The sequence below is a fragment of the Lucilia sericata genome, unplaced genomic scaffold (assembly GCF_015586225.1).
Source record: "Lucilia sericata isolate MDLA Ls3-8-SP2 unplaced genomic scaffold, ASM1558622v1 Contig000015F_arrow, whole genome shotgun sequence".
Classification (NCBI taxonomy): Eukaryota; Metazoa; Arthropoda; class Insecta; order Diptera; family Calliphoridae; genus Lucilia; species Lucilia sericata.
In genome coordinates, this window is record NW_023994054.1 from 1,416,116 (window position 1) to 1,429,380 (window position 13,265).

The window sequence follows — 13,265 nt, forward strand, 5'->3', positions numbered from 1 at the left end:
TCAAACATTCAAATTTCAAGTGTTGAAATACACTTTCATTACACTTTAATTCAATAGCATTCTCCAGTGAAAACGAAACTTGAATTCAAGTCGAACATTACAATGTTTTTACAGTATAAATCAATGCACGAAATCTATATATATACATACATACGTATATAAAATTCTAACGTTACTGACTTACTGACTGATTCATCAACGTAGAGCCTAGAGCCTTGAAGCTAAAGAGCTGAAATTTGGGCAGGAGGTTGGTCTCCCACCAAATGTATCCAATAAGACGGGATTTTTGGAAATTCGAATTTTTTGGGGGTTAAAAAGGGTAAAAACGTAAATTCGGTAACCTCAAATATCCTAAACTAGAAAAGTTACAAAAACAGTTGAAGCTTATCGTCGTTCATTAAAAAAAAAGCGGACAGGTATCCGGTAATTTTTTCAAATTCGGCCCCTTTGGGGAATAAACGGGTAGAAACTGTAATTTGGTACTTCTTTTGCACCCCATGTATCTTTTAAACCAGAGAACATTCAAAAAATATTTTTGAATCCTTCATAACTTGACGAACAAATAAAAATATGAATTTAGTACTTTTTGGATATTCGGACGTTTAATAGGTGAAAATTGTACCTATTTTTGGTACTTTTTTATAAAAAATTGTTTTTGGTTTATTAACTTATACATATGAATAAATAATAACGGGCTCCCAATACGATGTTGCTGGTACTGGTACTTTTTTGACTTAGAACTCAGAAACATGTAATTAAGCACTTGAGAATCTATAAAAGTGGAATTTTTGGTACTTTTTCGTTCTTCAAAAGGTACTTTTTGAGTTTTCTATTAAATTGAACATAGAAACATGATATTATGTACGTAGAGCCTGGAGTAAATGTGAATCTATAAAATGGCACTTTTTGGTACTTTTTCGTTGCTGGTACTGGTACTTTTTGAGCTTGCTACAAAATTTGAACCTCGAAACATGAAATTAAGCACTTAGAGCCTGGAATAAATGAGAATCTATAAAATGGGAACTTTATCGTACTTCGACTGGTACTTTTTGAGTTTTCCATAAAATTAAACCTAGAAACATAAAAATAAATATGTAGAGCCCGGAGTAAATTATAATCTATAAAAAGGGACTTTTTAGTACTTTTTCGTTCTTCGACTGGTACTTTTTGAATTTTTTATAATATTGAACCTAGAAACATGAAATTGAGAATATACAGCCCGGATTAAGTGATAACATATAAAACGGGACTTTTTGGTACTTTTTCGTTCTTCAAAAGGTATTTTTTGAATTTTTATATAATGTTGAACCTATAGACATACAATTAAAATTTGCTTTTTTACGACATATGATTTACCGAATATAACTCTTACTTCTTACTTATTTTAATCATAAATTACCGCTAAAATAGGAATAGTCTGCCTTTAGAGTTGCGAGTTTTCATACACTCTAATAATGTTTTCAAAGTGAAACTTTTGGAATATTTTTCAATCTCTTTGTGATCCTTTTAAATGATGTTGTTCTGGAAGAACTTTAACATCCATGTAAACATTTTGGGTAATCAATTGGGGGACTACCAATGAGGGGAGCGGAACCTCCCATATGAATTAAATACAAAAATTCGTTTATCTGGGAAACTAATAGAACTAAATTTTTAAAATTTTGCACGAAAAACTTTAATATTCATCTGAACATTTTGGAGAAAAAAGGGCGGACTTTCATCTGGGGGGCTTGAATTAAATAGAAAAATTCGTATATCTGAAAAACTATTAGAGCTAGAATCTTCAAATTTTACTGAAGAACATTTAGAGAATAACGGGCGGACTTTCAATGGGGGGCTTGGCACTTCCCATATGAATTTAATACAAAATTTTGTATATCTGGGAAGCTATTACATTATTCAAATTTTTCATAGATTAAATTAAAATCTTAATTAACGTTCGGAATAATTGGCGAAATTGCAATAATTTGCGTGGAGTCTCCCATATGTAACAAATTGTATATCTGGAAAACCATTGTATCCATTAGAATCATCAAAATCGTTAAGTGGGTTTCTTATTTATATTGCTTTTAGGGTAGCACAGCACACTGGGTATAGCTATTAAATAAACAAATAAAAAATCTTTGTTTTTACGTTATTGATCATTTTCTTAATGCAAATTTTTTTAGAAACTGATTTTCTGCATTATGTTTTATATGGAGGATAGGGTTAAATATCGGTAGATCCTATTAAAACTTGGATAAAGGATTTGTTTTTAATTTTTAAGAATTTTTTATTCATCCCTGCATAATTTCTCACACAACTTTTGAGCTTGCTCTGTTTTGGTGTTATAAACAATATATTTGCTTCCAAAATCCCACTTTCTGATCTCTCGGATTCCGTTTTTATTTAAAATCGTAGAAAAATTAAAAACTAAACGTAGTTGAAAACTTAGCCGGCTTACAGTCGATTTTAATCCGCCGCCGACATATTTAGTGTCAAACGCCGCCGCCGTTAATATTTGTCGGCGCAGGGCTCTGTCGTAAACATTTGCCGAAAAAGTCGTCATCATTGTAGATAAATTAAAAAAAGAACTGGATTTTCCTCCACATACAAACAAAAATAATAAGTAAAGTTTAAAATTAATAGACGGCTCAGCAAAAAACCGATATATTGCGTAAAAACAAGAAATTCCTAAGAAATCATGTCTAAATTATTGGGTGTGCCACTGAAAAAGCCCTCCGAAGTTGATGTGGAGAAGCCCCTAAACAATCTTATACAAAGTACATATAGTGGAGCTACTGCTGAGGCAAAAGAAACCTATAAGACGGCTGTGCAACAATTTGCCCGTCAACGCAATTCATCGATATGGAAATTTTTCGAAAAATACGAATCTTCCTTGGAAATAGTATATGCGTAAGTAAATAATTTCTTCCAATTGGAATTTTTCTGACCAGGGTTATGTAGAAATAAAAGGAAAATTGTGCCCATAACATTAAATGAGTCATATATTTAATAAGCCATAGGCATGACGTCGTTATAATAAATTGACTGCCAAACAAAAACAATTGTTATGTTATTAATCATGGTACTATAAAAGTAAAATAAAAAAATATCAGCACTACTTTAATTTTCGATTTGTTTACATTATTTACTATCTAAGGTCTTATCTCTTAAAATATTTTATTTACTTTAGCTACTATGATCAGATTTGTATGCTGGAAACGAAAATACCAGTCAACGAACTACAAATACCCTTCAAATGGAAGGATGCTTTCGATAAGGGTACAATATTTGGTGGAAGAATAAGTTTAAGTAAGTTTTAATTACCGGCTGCTTCAGATAAAGTACATACATATGTAATTCTATTGATTTTTTTTTAAATAGCCCATACTTCGTTGTTGTATGAAAAAGTATGTGTACTTTTCAATATAGCTGCTTTGCAAAGCCATGTCGCTGCTACCCAATCTATGGATAGCGATGAGGGTCTTAAATTGGCTCTAAAGCTTTTGCAACAAAGTGCTGGCATATTCCAGTATTTAAAGGGTGCAGTGCCAGCAGCTGTACCATCAGAGCCGACTCCAGATCTAAATCAGGATACATTAACATGTTTGCAGGCTTTAATGATTTCTCAGGCCCAGGAAGTGTTCATAATGAAGGCAATTAAGGGTAAGTCCAAACACTCTGTGTTGATTAAAAAATGATATATTTCACTGTCGGTAGGTCCGACACTACATTTCACTTTTATAAACTTTTCTATTAATTTTAGACAACATGAAAGAAAATATCATTGCAAAACTTTGCTGTCAATGTGAAGAATTCTATGCTGATGTTTTGAGAGCCATGCAAAAGGAGTCTGTACGTTCGTTGTGGGAAAAAGAATGGATTCCCACCATAGCAGGCAAACAAGCTGGTTTCCATGCCTTGACACAACTCTATCAGAGTTTAGCTTGTCGTGCGGCTAAGAAGATTGGTGAGGAAATTGCTCGCCTACGAAATGCTGTAGATCTGTTTAAAGCAGCTCAAACTAGATCCGGCAATCCCACGTATTTGGAGGAATACTTTAATAAGGCTAAACGTAATTTGGCCGAATCAACAAAGGACAATGATTTAATATATAATGAAATGATACCAGATATAAATGCTGTAGCTTCACCGGGCAAGGCGCAGCTGGCAAAGCCATTACCTATAGCCACACCAATGGCTAAAGATTTCGATGATATATTCAAGGAATTGGTACCAGTTGAATTACATCGTGCCTTGCAGGCTTCCGATATGCGCAAGAATGAAATCATCAATACGGAAATAATGAAATTACGCGAAGCTACACAAACTTTGAATGGTGTATTGGCTAGCCTTAATTTGCCAGCTGCTGTTGAAACTACCGATGGCGGTTCTGGCTTGCCACCTTCATTAATCGAAAAAGCCAATGAAGTTCGCCAGAAAGGTGGTATTGAAAGCATTCAAACTCATTTAAAAGAATTGCCCGAGTTGTTGAATCGCAATCGTGAAATTTTGGATGAAACCGAAAGATTGTTAGATGAAGAACGTGATTCCGACAATCAATTGCGTTCACAATTCAAAGAGAAATGGACTCGTATCTCATCCGATAAACTAACCGAAATGTTTCGTACCAATGCCAAGAAATATCGCGAAGTTATTAATAATGCTGTAGCGGCTGATAAGATTGTACGTGAGAAATTTGAGAAGAATCAAAAAGGCATTGAACTTTTGTCTATGCCTATCGAACAATTACAACAATCCATGCCAGCTGCCGGTGGCAGTGTAGACCCTAACTGTGCCAGTGTGCAAAAATTAAAACAACTAATGGAAGCTGTTGAAACCATTAAGGCCGAACGTGATGCCATAGAATCTGAATTGAAATCTGCTACTTTCAATATGAAAGATGAATTCTTGGAAGCTTTACGTAAAGATGGTGCTATTGATGAGCCAGCTTTATCGCTTAAGCGTATCGGTGAAACCCTAAATCCCTTGCAGGGACAAGTTAAAGAAAGTGTTGAGCGTCAACAATCTTTGGTTACTGATATACAGGTAGCTCATAGTGAATTTGTAGCGGAAACTGGCTCAAGTGGCAATTCACGCGATACTTTGTGTCAAGAATTGGCCACTGCTTACGATAGTTTCATTGAGTTATTGGGAAATCTTAAGGAGGGTACTAAATTCTATAATGATTTGACCGAATTACTGGTTGTGTTCCAAAATAAAATATCTGATTTCTGTTTTGCACGCAAAACCGAGAAAGAGGAATTACTCAAAGATTTGACAACCGAATCAAGTCGCCAGGCACCAGGACCTACACCATCGTTGCCATCACATTATTCCTCAACTTCGGGCAGTGGAAGTGGTAAGTAACATTGTTTATTATTTGGAAAACGCTATTTGCTGAAGTTTTTGTGAAAATGTAAAATTTTATTCGCCAATGGTAACCGCGATGCGAGGGCCTATATACCATCGTTATTATGACATCCTAATGTTAAGTATGATTATGACCTCAGAACTAGTCATTAACATTGTTGTATGTTATTTGCCCATCTTTGCGTGGATAGGCTGATTGTGTATTCCCGTGGAACCAAAATTGAGAACAAAAATGTTAAACAAAAAAGGTCGAAGGATGAAAAGGGTCCAGAATTTAGGAAGGCACAATTCGGACGTTATGGGAACATGGGTTTTTAGGACAGTACATAGAACAGAGATTTTACACTTACGTCTGACTGATTTGAATGTAAAGTCTTCTGATGTCGCCAAATGACTCGGAGAAACTGAGGTCACTAAAAAGATGGCTAAATAATATAAAGATGGTCCTTATATTACTTTGCGAAATTTATTTATAAATGAAAAGTTCAGCATACGTTTTCTATAAATTAAAAAAGAGATTTTTATTAATATTCTATTTTACATTTTTAATTTAGATACCCCTTCGGCAGCAACATCAGCACCAGCTGCACCAACTGCTGCCGCCGCTGGTAACATACCCTATCCACAAGCTGTTCAAGGTATGCCTATGCCATATGGTGCTGGACCCAATGTTCCATATCCATCATATGTACCACCACCAATGCCACAAAGTTTCAATCCTTATGCTACATTACCATATCCAGGAAGTAAGTGGTTATCACCTAAACTTTAATTGAACTTTATTAAATGTTTAACATTATTTTTTAGATGCCTATCAATATGCTGGTTTTCCACAAGGACCACCACCTGGACATTATGGCACTTACCCTGGCAGCTTTGCTAATCAGCAAGGAGGTTATCCCAATCAAAAACCACCAGGCTGGTAGACAAATGAATAAAAGCATTTTTATGAAACTTTATTATTTTATTATTTCATTTAAGTTTATGTATTATCACATTTTCTTTTGCTTTAATTCAATTAATGAATTTTTAGATTATTACAACCTTTAGAACAAAATGAAATTTAAAATTATACACCCTTATTGTTTTAGTAATTATTAATATAATCATTATTTTTGGTGTTTTTATTTATTATTATAATTATTTTGTTTTATTATTGGCTTAAAATTATGTAATTGTTTTTAAAACAAGTAAAAAACACATTTCTAACATATTTTAGAAATTTGCTGCAAGTATGTATTGTGAATTTTATAGAGTTAAAACATAAATATACCAATAAACATTTAGAAAAAAAAATGGTAACAATTTATTTTTATTGCTTATAGCGTTTGAAAAATTCTTTCTTAATTGCTTCTACTATTTGCGGAGCACAAATACTATCAATTAAAATTTCTTCTACAAAATCTAAACTATTTTCTTTACTATTACTTTCAGCATTAGCCGTATAACGTAATGTATTTGTTTTTAATAAATTTTCAAATTCTGTTGCTGACATAGGTGTAACTTTTTTAATATTTTTAAAGTTTTGTAATAATTTTTCCACATTATCTTCTTTTAAATAATAATAATCATAAACAGTTTCACCGTTTTTCTTAGCTGGATAATTTTCCAAAGATTTCTCTAAGAGATATTTTAAAATTTCAAATAATTCTTCTTTTGTGTTAAAGTTTAAAAGCTGAAAAATAAATTTTAAAAAATATTAGTACGTAAATGGAAATATGTAATAATAAAACTTACCTGATTTGGATTCATAATATATTTCTTGGTTTCGTCTGCATAATCTTTTATAAAGTTTTCAATTAAATATTTTACAATACATTCCTCAATTTGTTGTTCCAAATCACATTCCAAGGGAATCCATGCATTAACGCTTAGCGATATATCTAAAGCTTCTACATAATGCCACCAATGTTTGGGTACAATTAAGACATCATTTGGTTCTAGTATAATATGGTGTGCTAGATTTTTATATTTTTCCACGTACTCCTTCACATTTAGCAACGGAGGACAATAGAAATTTTCTTTACAATAAATGCTGGACTCTTCATAAGGTATGCGAGTAGTGGTAAGCTTTGTATTGGGTGGGAATAATAACCAGGATTTTCTAAAAAAAGGAAAACAAGTTAGAAAGTATAATCTCTAACACGACTAGTAAACAAACCAGACTAGTAAATAAACCAGCCAATAGTACAGTTAGTCATCTAGTCAATGGACTATTTCATAATACCTGAAACGCAAACGGCCTTAACTAAACAAAAATATAAAATCGATTTTATTGTTGATTCTAATGTATTGCATCAAAACAAATGTCCAACAAATGTTAGATAGGGCCGTTTGCGTTTTAGGTGACTAGTACTTAGTCCAGTCAATAGACTAATCAATACTAGTTCACACCCAATCAATAGATAAAAAATTCAGTTATTTAGTACTCTTTACTTCAAAAATATTGCTAAAAGTTAATACTACTTCATGCTTGGTCTCTTCTATTTCGATTTGATGCAGAACATGCTGCTGACTATATCTTAAAAGTTAATTGCAAAACATGTTACCTTCCGAAAATTTGCACCACTATATTACAGCCATAACTATCATAATGACAAGGAGTATTGGCACCTTTTGAACTTAACCACAAAGTGCTGTCATCAGCCGCCTGTGGAAATCCAAAGGCGGAAAAATCTATACCACTCGTACATTTAGCTGGTAGTTCATGTCGACGTTTATAATTCAAACCGGACCAATAATCACAATCTTTGCTATGTTCCTTTAAAAACTGTCCGGCAGTCATTTGTATTGTTTGTCGTTTACGTTCCCATTGCGGTTCATCAGCAACATTTTTTGTTATTCGCTCAAAATTTGCTGCACAAGATTTTAGCGCATCAAATGTTTTACACCATTCCTCTAGGCCATCTTGGAAACAAGCCCAATTAAGAGGAAATTGTTTAAAGACAACCGGCAGTCTGGTATTTAAAATAATTTCTCTAAAATTTAATGGTTTTATATCGTTTTTGTTCATTTTGTCGATATAATTTGTTATATGTAAATGAATAAGAATACTTGTAGCAAAACAAATTGCAAAAAATGTAAACAAAAAACAGCTGTTTGGTGGGAAAAAACTCTACAAAACATGTAAATGCTCGCAAAAAAAAGGAAATTTAATATTAAGATGGCAGTTTACCGTTAGTTTTTATAAAAACCTTACAAAATCTTTTCGCGTCCGGAGTTTTTTCCTTAAAATAGTGTTAAAAAGTAAATAATAATTGTGAAAATAGCTTAAAGTGTTAGTGGAAACGTCTTGTTATATAAAGAAAATGAAGGTTTTGTAAAAAACTATATGGTTTATTAATAAAATTAAAGTGTTTGTAAAAATTCTGCAGCTGTATGCTGGCATTTGGCAATGTTTTGCAAAGTATGTGTGTATTTTGTTTACGCTAAAAGTAAAGCTTTATGTTGATTGCTTTACAGTTTTATAATTAAATTAAAATGAAATCGGCTTGAAATTAATTTAAATGCAATTTTTATTAAGTGTAAAATATTTTTTATGAAGTGAGATACATGTACAAGGAAAAATTGCATATACGAATGTTTGTGTGTGTGTGTGTGTTCATATGTAAACTAACAGAGAAGTACAAAACAAAATAAAAATGTCTCCAAAATGCAGAGATGTCTTCAGCACAAAGACAGTGATGTTCTACAAAATAATAATAAATTTCTCGTTACATTTTAAATGATTTGAATTTAAATTCAAAACATAATCATAAAAATATATTAGTTGTTTAATGGTTTTATAGTAAATTACAACAATACTTTTTGCTTGATAAACACTTTTAACGTTGTTTACATGAATTTTATTATCTTATAAAAAACTTATGATGGACACAACTTACTAACAATAATGGCTGTTGTATAATTAAAGGAAATTAGTAAATTGCAATCTGTAAGTATGTTTTAATATTATAAAATAAACCTTGATAATTACTTATAGTTATGTTTAATTGATATTTTACATTCTAAAGTTTATAGAAGAAAACAATTATAAAAGCATTTATTTAAACAATAAACATTTAGTCAAAATAGTGATTACATCTTTTCAGTAAAATATATAAACAATTGTGAACGTATTTTTAGTTTTTTGCGTCATTTTCCCTAATACAATAGGCAAAAATATGGACACCTGATGAAAATCCAATATTATGCTCCATTCGTTTTCAAATTTGAAGTTATGTTCGAAAAGTTTCAGAAGTTTAACTTAATTTCAACAAATATATTTTGTGTAGTACAGATATACTAAGCATTCTGCGAAGTTTTTTCCAGATCTGCCCATAACTTTTCATATAGTCCAACATGTTATATTTTTCGATTTCAAAGTTAAAACTTGTTCAAATACTCTTAAAATTAATATTTATAAATGTTAAAAAATTTTGAGAAAATTCCAAAATCTGGGAAAAAATCGTTCCCTGAGTTTTGTGCAAAAATTTGTTACCAATTTCGCAGTTTTCCCCGTCATTGTCCGGTTTTACTGAAAAAATCATAAATCGCGAGAATAAATAATGGTCGAAGAAATAATTCCAACATTTCCCAAACAATATTTTACGTGCTGGATTACAACTTCGTAGCAACTAAATTGGAAATTCTAAAAATTAACATCTTCGAAATCAAATCATTTGATTTATTTTATTATTCATTTACAAAACATATTTTACCTTCAGTTGCAACCATAAGATTATAAAAAAGCTTCTAAAACCTCATAAATTTTTATATTTAAACAAATTAAGACAATTTTTTGCCACTTACATTTCAAACGAACACTATATATGTATGTATTTATTTACATATAGACAAATAAAATAAAAAAAGAGGAAAATATAAACAAATATGTCTTATTTCGATGACCTCTTGTAGAATTTAACATTTATACATTATGGACAGAATGTAGTAAATAACTTTGATTGTTTATCTAGAAAATACTCTGTACACAATACGGTTCAAAGTAATGTGCGCATGAGTACCACACCTTTAGAATATTTTCAATTCTTTTATGCATTTACTATGTACATTATTTGCACAAAGATGACTCTGCGCATAACACAAAGGTAAATATGTACATAAAACTAAATAAATAACATTAAAATGTTTTACTAAGAATGAGAAAAAAAAAAAAAAAACAAGTAATATTGGTATATTCGGCTATGTTGAATCTTATATTCGCTATAAAAATTATAAAAATTAAATTAAAATAGTAAAATTCTCGAAAACGTATCCAATAGAATGAACCTGTAGAAATCTGGGGTCTTCAGAGACTTTATTTCAACATACATACATACATATACATACATACATACATACATACATACATACATACATACATACATACATACATACATACATACATACATACATACATACATACATACATACATACATACATACATACATACATACATACATACATACATAATACATACATACATACATACATACATACATACATACATACATACATACATACATACATCATACATACATCATACATACATACATACATACATACATACATACATACATACATACATACATACATACATACATACATACATACATACATACATACATACTACATACATACATACATACCTACATACATACATACATACATACATACATACATCATACATACATACATACATACATACATACATACATACATACATACATACATACATACATACATACATACATACATACATACATACATACATACATACATACATACATACTACTACATACATACATACATACATACATACATACATACATACATACATACCTACATACATACATACATACATACATACATACATACATACATACATACATACATACATACATACATACATACATACATACATACATACATACATACATACATACATACATACATACATACATACATACATCATACATACATACATACATACATACATACATACATATAGCTATACATTAGCATTCAGAATACAATTGTAGAAATTACAAACAAAATGACATGCCTATTTAATATGATGAAGGGTACAAAAACTATCACAAATTCAAGAACTTCTTATGTTAAACGTCAGCCGTTTGGAGTAAAGTAAATGCATATTTTATTTATATTCATTCATTCGTTCGTACTAGTATATAAATGTACATTGTACAGGCAGATATATAAATAAATTAATTAACTGTAGCCTCTATAGTCAAGTCTATTGTCTAGTCTATATTACACTATAGACTAGTCTAGTCTATAGTGAAATCTATTGTCTAGTCTATAGTCCATAGTGTATAATCTACAGTCTACAGTCTATAGTCTATAGTCTAGTCTAGTCTAGTCTAGTCTATAGTCTAGTCTATAGTCTAGTCTATAGTCTAGTCTATAGTCTAGTCTATAGTCTAGTCTATAGTCTAGTCTATAGTCTAGTCTATAGTCTAGTCTATAGTCTAGTCTATAGTCTAGTCTATAGTCTAGTCTATAGTCTAGTCTATAGTCTAGTCTATAGTCTAGTCAATAGTCTAGTCTATAGTCTAGTCTATAGTCTAGTCTATAGTCTAGTCTATAGTCTAGTCAATAGTCTAGTCTATAGTCTAGTCTAAAGTCTATTCTATAGTCTATATTCTAGTCTATATTCTAGTAACGAATTACAGCTTTTTTTGTATTAATTGTATGCAAAAAGACGCATAGTTAAATTAGTACTTTTAATGCTAAAAAGTACCATTTTTAATATATTTTTAAATTTCAATTTTCCGTGCGTGGTTAATAGGATCACTTAGTTAGTTTGTTTGAAAGTAGGATGTATGTTACATCAAATACAAAGAAATATAGGTTCAAACTCTTTAGACAATGTGTCTCATTTCCTTAAATTACTACTTTTTAATAAGTTAAGCTATGTCTTTAAACTATTAATTCTTTTAAATTACTGATCCTTAATCCATATTTATAAGCATATACTAACTCCTCGTGGTAATTATGGTTAAAAAGTGATCAACTTGCCTCCATGATTATGCAAGTCAAATAAATTACAAGTGACTTCTATTTAAATGTAAACGCGTTGTAAAATCCAACAAGAAAAAGAACAACAATATCTACACAACTTAAGAACTCCTCGTACTAAAAGGCAAATGGAAAACCCTTTAAGCATCGTCTGACATTGTCTGGTTTTTGTCTTAAGGTGCAGAAGAAATTCAAGGCATTTGCTGCAAACATTATTTTAATGATTGTCTAAGAAAAACATATTTTACGTTCGTTGCAAATGGCACATGCAAGTACACGATTTTTTCCTACAAAGTTTTGTAACTAACCATTTGCCCTGGAATAGTTTTGTGTTCTTGCGGACACATTAGTTTACTGCTTTACATTTTCATTCTTGTGCAGAAATATTGTTCCATTATGTATCGATTACATTTAAATTATACATTATATGTTAAAGTTATTGATAACTGCGGCATTTCTTAAAATTATTCTACTTCTACTGGTTAAATTGATTTTAGTTGTGTGTCTTCTTACGGTTGCATATTATTATTAAAACATTTATGGCAATTTAGCACTTATATAGGTCAACCTATTCAAGTATACATATTCATTATAGTTAAATTAATGGATTGCACAAATTTCGCAATTACATACTCTATAACAGGGTTATTTAAAAAGATATGTGCAGATTTATGAAACAACTGAAAACAAGCAATATATGTCTATTTATCTGTTTGTTGAAAATTTCAAAACAACCCATGAAAATATTTTGTTAATCTTGATTAGTTTTTTTTATAAACTAAAACATCTAAATCAATCAATTAAATCGGTTGCACATACTCCAGGAAAATTAATTTGTAATAACTCCCTCTAGAATATTGGTATGTATTACCAAAAAAAATTGCAT

General features: G+C 30.7%; 2 protein-coding genes across 2 annotated transcripts; one reads left to right on the forward strand and one right to left on the reverse strand.

Annotated features, from left to right (window-relative positions):
- Window positions 1–2,500: 2,500 nt before the first annotated feature.
- Window positions 2,501–6,651, forward strand: LOC119605283 (programmed cell death 6-interacting protein). The gene is made up of 6 exons (XM_037958313.1): window positions 2,501–2,895; window positions 3,176–3,294; window positions 3,367–3,648; window positions 3,749–5,344; window positions 5,910–6,101; window positions 6,163–6,651. Exons 1-6 carry the CDS (start codon window positions 2,684–2,686, stop codon window positions 6,279–6,281), a joined length of 2,520 nt encoding a protein of 839 aa, XP_037814241.1. The 5' UTR covers window positions 2,501–2,683; the 3' UTR covers window positions 6,282–6,651.
- Window positions 6,630–8,426, reverse strand: LOC119605293 (HSPB1-associated protein 1). Its single transcript, XM_037958325.1, has 3 exons — window positions 7,905–8,426; window positions 7,093–7,459; window positions 6,630–7,030 (listed from the first exon to the last, which is right to left on the reverse strand). The coding sequence occupies exons 1-3, from the start codon at window positions 8,366–8,368 to the stop codon at window positions 6,668–6,670; spliced, it is 1,194 nt and encodes a 397-aa protein (XP_037814253.1). The 5' UTR covers window positions 8,369–8,426; the 3' UTR covers window positions 6,630–6,667.
- Between the last annotated feature and the right edge of the window lie 4,839 nt (window positions 8,427–13,265).